A 9,696-nucleotide genomic window follows, 5' to 3' on the forward strand; every position below is an offset into this window, starting at 1 on the left:
GGGAAAGTTCAGAAAAGGCCATCTGTAGTTTTGATAATGGTCGACTTGGATTTGATATGGCCCCTTCTCAGCAGCACATCTCATCGGTAAAGATTTAGGAGCAAAGATTTATTACTTTTAAAAAGAGCGAAAATAACAAGGAACAAAAGAAGTTTTGTACAAATGATGTCTCCAACATCAATCTACATGCAGTATTTCACTAGGCTATAGACAAACCAAAACAGTAAAGCTTAAATAAAATCTGGGTGGTATCCCCTCCCATACCATCAAAATAAAAAAAAAATAAAAAAAAGTAATGATAGGGACAATCAGTTACTTCCCCTTGCTGAGCTTAATAATCAGTTTGTTGATTTTTATGGCTTTGTAGGCTATTCCGATGCACTTCATCTTGTGGTTGCTTTCACCTCTAAACAGAAAACATTTCATACCAAAAGAAGAGAAGAGGAGATGAAACTCTAGGTTTGAACCATTGATCTCTAATTGGATGGGAGTGCGACTGCCGACCGGCTGAGCAAATATTAATTGATTGATATTCATAGGAGTGCCAAGGTCAATCAAAGGGATGAAAATTTTTAAAGTTCTTCCCTCGTGACAATGGGAAAGTCAAAAAGTGAATATGCTTGTGAGTTTGTTGCCATATTAGATATTTCCAATTGCTCCAGGATGTACCTTCAACATGCCGTCAGATACATAGCGCTATATGTTGTTGTGATTCGATTGATAATAAATGTTCAAAATTAAACTTCCAATATGACAAGCAAGACCCAAAAGAGGAGGCTGGGGAGGTGTTGTTCTAAAAGTTTGAATCCTTACAGATCGGAGCAGGAGAATCTGTATAGGAGCATGCCCCATGAAATCATGGAAATCTATATAGCATGATTTTCTAACATGGTAGGAAGTCGTTGAAGTGGGAAAATCGACTCAGCTGGCTATTTTTGTTTGATTGTATATAAAGATGTGCATATATATACCTAGTTGTAGCATTCGAATCCTACTCTTATCTTCAGAAACTTCATGCTGCAGAGGTCATTTTTTATATAGCTCTCATTTTCAGAAACCAAATATTATCCTCTGAATTGACACAGATTTGAAAATGAAAACTATTAATTTAATCAGATGGATATTGGAAATTAACATATAAATCAGAGTAACTTGAATAGTGTGGCAACAAGTTATTGGAAGTCTAAGAACAATTTTGGTGAGTAGTTTCTCAAAATCAGATAGAGAATTCTAACTTTATGATATAATGACTTTTGTCACCCTTAAATTTCATTATCAACAAAGCTCCTTTGATCAAATCCAAGCAACACATCCCTCGTGGATATGTGAAATGATATGAATCTTGCATATCATTTATGGCTTGAAACACATTGATGATATAAGCTTTGGCATATTTAGACAGCTGGTGCATATTGCCATTGGCATTATATCGATCATGCATAAACAAAGGAATGAAGCAAATATAAATCTGAAGGTCTTGAACATAAAATCCTATTTAGATGCTGAACTGAAAAGTAATGTATATATATAATCTCTTATTCTGATTCAAAAATCAAAAAATCCATCAAGACGGTCTTTTTGCATAGACTCCGCACAGCTGTGCTTGCCACCGGCCGATTTTGAATTGGCTCCCAGTTGGTCTGCTGTTGCATTGAACTGTTGACCATGCAGTCCTTTGTCTTTGTTTCCCTCTGCCTTAAAGGACCAATAAAAAAGAATAATAAAACGATCAGTCATAAATTAAGATGATCAAAATCAATAAAATTACTAAGAATTACCAAACAAATCATTTGTTTGACTGCAAGTTACCTTTTCATGAAAGTCCGAGTGACTGTTCTTTCAAGCATAAAAGATTAGAATGAATAGCGAAAAAAAAAATAGCGAAAGAACCATCAAATTAAAATATATTCCTTTGATATCTGACCTATATAAAAGTGAATCCATCTTACAATGAATGGCTAAATAATGCAACTGGCCTATGTAAAAGTGAATCCATCTTACAATGAATGGCTAAATGATGCAACAAATTTATTTCCTGCAGAGAGATAGGTTTAACGTAACTACAAATATTATTATATAGCTTTATGCCAACTATTTAGGACTAGCTTTTTAGATCCTCATTCATCAAGCATTCCTCTTTAAATCCATTTATAGAGTTCTTCCAAACCGATCCATATAAAAATTATTATAATTCATAATACAATAACATAGAATTAAGATTACCAGCTAAAAAAGTTTGCAAACTAAACCCCTAAAAATGGAGAAGGTTTTAATTTTTTGTTAAGAAACTGTAGTTTGGGCAAAAACAATGATCATATTAAAAATACTTATGCCTTAGGTAAAAAAGTATTAAAAACATATCCTTCTTGAAACATAATCTCAAAAATGAAAAACCAAATATCATGATGCTTGATTAATTAAATCTTTAAATAATGGAACTTGCTTTTAAAAGTAGAGCATTTGGAAAATTTACAAAATAATATGATTAATCTATAGAGATAAGCCAATCTTCTGTCCATATAATATTTAATAATACTTGATGATTTATTAACATATATAAATATAAAAATAAAATACTAAGTTAATTGTTATGGATACTCCTAGAATGGGGAGTCTTTATTTTACAAGGTAAAATTATATTTGTTCATAATAACAGCTTACACAAAGCTTATAAAGTTATTAATTAAATATACTATAAGCTAATCAAAAAAGTGTATAAACTCACAACATATGAATTTGACAAGTCTAATGTAAACAACATTTATTATCAACGAATAAAAAGTAATCACATTATATAGTTACCTGAGCTTCAAAAATCATATTATTCTCTGTGACAAATCGATCAAAATTTGGAGATAATTCTATGATCTTGAATTCTAGTTCTCTGTTCTTGAGTTGTACTTTTGCAAGCTCAGTTTGGGATTCTTTAACCTAATAAGAAGCATTCAATAACAACTGTTAGATGGGCATAAATCGTTTCTAGATCAAAGATCTTGACAAACAAAAATAGAAAATAATACAGCCAAACCTTTTATGGAATAAAAATATACTTTATATTTTTGGTTACCTGAGCTCTCAAAACTTCGTTCTCTTTCTTGTGCTTTTGGCATTCAACTTGTGATCTTGCAAGCTAATAAGTAGAATTCAATAACTCTTTCTAAATAAGCAATAGAATGTTTAAGATCAATGAGTTTAGTACCATATTATGGCTTCTTACCTCCTCTAGAAGCTCATAAACATAATCTTGCTTTTTTTTTCTAGAACGTCGGGCTGATTCCCTGTTAGCAAGCTTTCTAATTGATAGAGAATGCACCGATGGAACCGGAAATAATAAAAATTATTGAGATGTTAATATGCTAGCAAGATATACTTATCCTTTTATATGGTATTATAGACTTAGGAGCCTGATTATTACATTAATATGTTAACAATATTTTATGCTAGAAATAAAGGTAAAGCATGATATGCTTAAGGAAATAGTTCTAAATGTATTCTAACTAATGATCGATAAACAAATGCCTCATTGAGTTATCAAATAGGAATATCAACATATCACTTAATATATATATAATGTTTACCTTTTTAATTGCTTTTCTTCCATAGGGTCCATATTTTTTGCAGTCTGCGTTTCTCCTCCTTTATCAGTTGACGACCTACTATATGATCCACCTGAAGGTATATCATTTGGAAACCTTAATCCCTGGATAAGAGGGAAAGAAAAAATTGTGTGTTATATCATGAAAAATTCAGAATACACAATTTTAAGTGAAAATGGTGAGAAACTAGTTTAGATGACATAAACAAATAGCATCATATAATATCCACAAAAGCTATTTTTGTGGAGTAGTGCATGACATATACTGAATTATTTTCTACATGTGTTTTCCTATGGCAGGTGTTGATCATGCTAAAAAAAAGTATAATATCGACATAACCAGATCATTACAGTCGCTCAGCCCATCTATTCATAGGATCACGTATTATTAAAACTTATTCTTTGAGACAGAATCGAATGTCCTAAAAGTATGCAGTTCTTACCGCCGCGGCACCGGCCTCGTCCAGCTTGCACCTTAGATTAGCCTCTGAGTACTCCGTGCTGGAGTTTGCCTCCATGCTAGAAGATTGGTGGTTAGGAGGTGGTGCCAGAAGAAGGGAGGATGAAGGATTAACATGGTCGACTTCCATGTTGACCGCATCCACGTTGCCTGCAGGCAGCTGCTCTTCCAGGAGATGAGAGGCATACTGCTCCATGTCATGCTCCGAAAGCATCCATGCCCGGAGATCATCAATATCTGAGAACAATCTCTCCATGACAACTCGTTCTTCTCCCTTCTCTTCGATCTGCGACGCTCGAGGAGATGTATCCTTATGGACGACTATATATATAAGCATGAGGGAAAGGATGGATTGAAGCATGCATGAGTCGAAAATTCTATCGGGACGGATTTGGATTTTATTTTCCTTCATCTTTCCATGTAAGGAACGAAGATCCTTTTAACGAATTTATTGCCTTTTTTTGCACTCCTCTTCGACTCTCTTTGAGCTTTCCATAGTTGTCTATTTAATTTATTACCTTCTCTTACCTTTTCCTCCATGGTTTACTCCCGCCACCTTCAATCTCTCTTCCAACGCTCGACCACTCTCCCCCATCTCCTTCAACTCCACTCTCTGCTCCTCAAAACCGCTTTCGACCACCACCCCTTCTTCGCCTCCCGACTCGTTGCCTCTCTATGCTCGCTCTCCCTCCACCACGCCCATTCCCTCTTCTCCCACCTCCCCTTCCCCCCTCCCGTCTTCGCCTGGAACTCCATCATCCGTGCTTACGCCAACTCCGCTTCCCCTGTTGAAGCACTCCATTTTTTCTCGGCCCTCCGGCAAGCCGGGGTCGCACCGGATAACTTCACCTACCCCTTTGTTCTCAAGGCCTGCGGGCGTTCATCCTTGCTGCGAGCAGGTGGGATGCTTCATGGCTTGGCTTTGAAGTCGGGGTTTTTATCGGATTTGTATGTGGGGAGCACCCTTCTGCATATGTATGCTAGTTGTCGAATTATTGCATGTGCCCGGAAGACGTTTGATGAAATGGAGGTGAGAGAAGATGTTGCCTTGTGGAGCTCCATGATCGAGGGATATGTTGCTTGGTAGGTGAAAACTCACTTTAGCGAACCGGTTTTATTTAGTTTTCGATATGTTTCCTAAAGTGCGTGTCGCTTTGTCTCTGAAAACACCTGATACGTACTCAACTCTAGAAGTAACTCCGATTTCTTGATTCAGTCAATGAAATTTAGCTAAAGCACAACTGATCTTTCTTACAACCTACAGTTCATGATCAAGACATCGGCACTTTTTGCAATTTTGTGCCATGAAGTATTTTAACGAGCAAAATCATTATTATCTAAGGGCTCGACCTTCATATGCATATTTATCGGTTCTTCATGTGCGCACTAAATGCATTGAATAATCTATTTGTTCTTATGTTCCTTTATTTTCCATTTGCAATTTTCGATTCCTTATTGCAATTTATGATCCTCTGCTGTGTGCTCTATACTTCCTGACCTCTATAGCTTTGCCTTTGTTCTGGTTCCATGTAATTTAATTTTCAGAACTGCAGCATATGCATCAAACTCTTATTCATGGAGGTTCTTTTGTGTGCACAGTGATCGTCCTCTTGATTCTTTAGTGGTGTTTCAACAAATGAGACGGGCAAATGTTGAACCCAACTCTGTCACTCTGGTAAGCTTGCTTTCTGCTTCCAGCCATCTAGCTTGTCCGAGCATTGGTCGATCTGTACATTCATACATAACAACAAATGATATCAAATTGGACGTTGCTTTAGGAACTGCTCTTGTCAACATGTATGCTAAGTGTGGGCATGTAGAGGAAGCCTTCCAAGTTTTCAAATCCATGGAGGAAAGGAACCTGCAGTCGTGGACGATCATGATTTCAGGATTTGCGGTTAATGGCCATAGGAAAGAAGCAATCGCTCTATTCTCTCAAATGGAAGCTTCTGGTCTGAAACCAGACAGCACTTTGTTCTCCATCATCTTAAGTGCTTGCAGCCACTTGGGTATGGTAGATGAAGGCCGGAGCTATTTTAGCAAGATGGTGGATGCATACAATATCCAACCGACAATCGAGCATTATGGCTGCATGGTCGATTTGTTTGGACGAGCAGGTTTGGTGGATACTGCTTATGAGTTCATAAAAAACATGCCTATTGCTCCAAATGGTGTTATACTAAGGTCTTTCTTCGGAGCATGCAGGAAAAATGGTAAAATTACCATTGTGGATGGTGAACTGAATCGATTGATGAAGCTTTTGCTCCAAGAGGAGCCTGATCTTGGAGCAAACTATGTGCTTGCTGCTAACATGTCCGCATTGTCTGATAAATGGAGTGATGCAGCCAAGCTACATGGCAGCATTCCAGAGAGGGGTTTGAAGAAAGTTGCTGGATGCAGTTGGGTGGAAGTGCATGGAAGAATTGTTGAATGGGACGAAATGGGAATTGGTGGATGACCATGATGCTGAAAAGTAAGCCCAAGCACAGTTATATGTTCAAACTATAATAAACAAGAAGCAGGGCGTAAAAGATTCAATCTTCTTTAGTAGTTTGTTACTGTGGGTAATTACTAAAAGGGATTGACAGAACCTTTATACAATTCCTGAAATTTTTATGCAATGCCACATGGTCCTTTTCATGCAGATGTTGCCTATAAATGGGGCTTTGACAGAATAATACTAGCTTCAGGCCAATGTGATGCATGAGGAAGAGGGTGATGAAGGCTTGAGAATGAGATTATTTTGTTGCTGTGGAAGCCATGGCCATCATTTTTTTTTCCTAGTTATGTCAGCCTGCATTGTATGTTGGCATTGATCTTTAGGCGGCTGTTTTTAAGGGGATGCATGGTTAGGTCAAGGGGAAAAAAGATATGGCAAGATAGTAACATGGTGATGGCAAAATTTTTGATGTTTTTTTTTACTTGCATGTGATGCATTTTTTTCCTGAACAAATAAACTAGTATTTGTCGACAACAATATTTGTGCTAGGAAGTTAATATATATTGTGGAAATTCATTAAAATTCGGAGATCGAGCTGCTGAAATTGATGCGCTTTCCGTATTGCCCTTAGTGGCAGGGTGTGCTTTACCCCCTCATTTCTTCCCTCATCCTCTCATGGCCCATCTGCTATTTATGTTCCTGTTTGTTCGGGGGAGACTTCAGGATCAGACTTTTGGAGGTGTTTCCGAAGTCCTTGGCCGGTAAGAAGCTGTTTGGTGTTGTTGTTCACAGATTTGTGAAATACTGCATATAGATTTTTGCTGGAGATATTATTTGTGCAGAGATTCTGCCATTTCCTGCTTTTATTTGCTTTGTTTTTTTTTTCCGAAAGCGATAAATCTCTGTTGCCAAAACTCTAATTTTTTTACAGAATTTAAAGGATTAAAGGGATTCATGAATCTAATTATTTAGTCCACTTCAATTTTGTTCTTGAACATCTTGTAAACAAAATTAGAAAACAAAAGCAGTACGGAACGGGCCATAAATTTTTAATCGCATTGTTGAAACGTGGATTGTGTCTCAATTGCTACTTTGGTCTTCTTTTTTTTTTTTTTCTTTTGAAGGCTCATGACATTCACAATTATCCGATCAGGTGATATTCAAATAGAACGACAAGCCATTTTAGTTGATGTTTCTGCGGAATGGAAAAAGAAATATATTCTCCTTATGCTCTGATTGAAATGGATGATCAGGTTCAAATATAGGCTTATGTTAGGAGATCTCATCACCTGTCATTTGCACCCAATGTGCATGTAGCTTTGCCAATTTGAAGTTTTTCATGAAACCGATATGGAAAACTGCTGCAATTTTTTTGAGAAAATTGCTCAGATACCTAAATTGTGAAAGGACGGAAATTTTTAAAAGCTGTTCTAACATCTGATGAGCATTTAAGAGGGGTATAGCAGGGGATAGGGTGCAGTGGTCTAAATTAGACATTCTTTTCAGTAGTCTTGGATGGTTATGAGGTCACCCTTTTTTTAATTTTTTTTTGGTACATTGCCATCTTTATTTTCTTATAGAAAGAAAGTAATGTAGAAGAGAGATTCCTTGGAAAATATCTATAAATTAAATTTATAGATATATAGAAATTGATCCGAACCTAGGAAATCAAGAGTCCATGCTTAGTAGTTTCTCCGTGAGCTTTCTGTGATATTACTGCTGCAGGTGGTCGTGTGGCTTTCTAGGTCCTCATCTCTTGCTACATGCAAAGGGAACGGGACTCCCATGCAGAAGTTCTTTCCCTTTTATCATGCGGGAAATTCTTTATGCTCCACGAGCGGTGTAGAAAATACGATATAGAATATACCGCTTTATGTGATAGGTCCACGGAGCCATCACTTTCTAACACGCATCTAATGCCTGTAATTTTGCTTTTCATTTGAAAATTTGAAATGATGAAAATATTTTTATTTTTTGAAAAAAATTATGACATCTTGTGGTATATTATGACATCCTACATCAAATTATGATTTTCTGCATGCAGGATGTCATAATATAGCTCAAAAAATTATGACATCCTGTGGTATATTATGACATCCTGCATCATAATATGGCTCAAAAAATATTGACTTTCGACATGCAGAATATCATAATATAAGCAATCAAAGATCCTAAGATAAGCATAACTAGATCGAGTATCAAATAAAACTTCATATGGAGAACAATTGTACAAAACTAGAGAGAGAATGCAATTAATTAAGTTGCTATAAAAATACATTCACCCCAAAATTCAAGAAGAAGTTGGGCTTGAAATCGCGAGGCACGAGCAACTTCAAGTAAACGTGCATGCATTCAACGATCCTATTTTGTTGGGGTGTCCCAACACAACTATGTTCATGAATAATATCTTCAAGGTGCAGAAAATATTAAAGTTCATGATAAAAAAATTCAAGACCATTGTTGGTCCTTATTCTTTTAATGTGGGTGTTGTGTTGAGTTTTAACGAGATATGAAAGTTTAGATATAGTGTCTAGATTGAAATTTATGTTGCATTAGATAAACCCATATAGTATGGAAAAAATCATCAACTAAAGTTGAGAAATAAGATGTATCAAAATGAGATTTAATATAATAGGCTCCCCAAATGTCAATGTAAATTAATTCAAATAGAGTACCAGATAAAATTGAACTTAAAGAAAAAGATAACTTTATCTATTTAGCTAGAGGACAAACCCGACCCTAATATTTATTTGAAAAGCAAACATCAAGAACAATTTTAGATAAATAAATCTAAAATTAAGTAGCCGAGATGAAGATGGGTATCCTAAAAGATAATGCCAAACATCGAAGGATTGAGGGGAGACCGAACGAACAGCATTGGAACTAAAATTCGATTGAAAAATATAAAAGCCTCCTTGCTCTTTATCTAAACAATTTTTCATCTTTGTTGAAAGGTCCCGCAAAATATATTTTTCATGATAGAAAATAACGGCACAATTTAGAGATTTTATGAGCTTATCGACTGAGAGAAGATTATGTTGAAAAGATAGAATGTAAAGGATATTATTTATATATAAAGAAATATTGAGGTTTGTTGTTCCTATGTGGATAATGTCGGCTTCTTTTTCATTAGAGAGGGTCATCTTTTTGAAAGAATCCAGGATGATAGAAGAGGTTAGAAGAGAGAAATCAGACACCATG

General features: G+C 36.0%; 2 protein-coding genes across 3 annotated transcripts; one reads left to right on the top strand and one right to left on the bottom strand.

The window, feature by feature from the left end:
* Nucleotides 1-1,545: 1,545 nt before the first annotated feature.
* Nucleotides 1,546-4,311, bottom strand: LOC140854000 (uncharacterized). Its single transcript, XM_073249126.1, has 6 exons — nucleotides 4,039-4,311; nucleotides 3,579-3,700; nucleotides 3,218-3,293; nucleotides 3,068-3,130; nucleotides 2,803-2,931; nucleotides 1,546-1,695 (listed from the first exon to the last, which is right to left on the bottom strand). The coding sequence occupies exons 1-6, from the start codon at nucleotides 4,309-4,311 to the stop codon at nucleotides 1,546-1,548; spliced, it is 813 nt and encodes a 270-aa protein (XP_073105227.1).
* On the top strand, nucleotides 3,994-7,000 carry LOC105036829 (pentatricopeptide repeat-containing protein At1g50270-like). 2 transcript variants are annotated; one of them, XM_073249598.1, is made up of 3 exons: nucleotides 3,994-5,138; nucleotides 5,655-6,528; nucleotides 6,701-7,000. In XM_073249598.1, the coding sequence occupies exons 1-2, from the start codon at nucleotides 4,594-4,596 to the stop codon at nucleotides 6,511-6,513; spliced, it is 1,404 nt and encodes a 467-aa protein (XP_073105699.1). In that variant the 5' UTR covers nucleotides 3,994-4,593; the 3' UTR covers nucleotides 6,514-6,528; nucleotides 6,701-7,000. The 2 variants fall into 2 exon arrangements, with proteins under 2 accessions (XP_073105699.1, XP_073105698.1); XM_073249597.1 differs by having other exon boundaries at nucleotides 5,655-7,000.
* The last annotated feature ends 2,696 nt before the right edge of the window (nucleotides 7,001-9,696 follow it).

This window comes from Elaeis guineensis, chromosome 15, assembly GCF_000442705.2.
Source record: "Elaeis guineensis isolate ETL-2024a chromosome 15, EG11, whole genome shotgun sequence".
Lineage (NCBI taxonomy): Eukaryota > Viridiplantae > Streptophyta > Magnoliopsida > Arecales > Arecaceae > Elaeis > Elaeis guineensis.

Bases quoted from the DNA above. Each gene is read 5' to 3' on its own strand.
- LOC140854000 (XM_073249126.1), bottom strand. From the start codon at position 4,311: ATGGAGAGATTGTTCTCAGATATTGATGATCTCCGGGCATGGATGCTT. The intron at 3,701-4,038 runs GTAAGAACTGCA...CCTCTTATCCAG, and splicing joins ACGAGGCCGGTGCCGCGGCG to GGATTAAGGTTTCCAAATGA. The intron at 3,131-3,217 runs GTAAGAAGCCAT...TCTACTTATTAG, and splicing joins TTTATGAGCTTCTAGAGGAG to CTTGCAAGATCACAAGTTGA.
- LOC105036829 (XM_073249597.1), top strand. From the start codon at position 4,594: ATGGTTTACTCCCGCCACCTTCAATCTCTCTTCCAACGCTCGACCACT. The intron at 5,139-5,654 runs GTAGGTGAAAAC...TTGTGTGCACAG, and splicing joins ATCGAGGGATATGTTGCTTG to TGATCGTCCTCTTGATTCTT.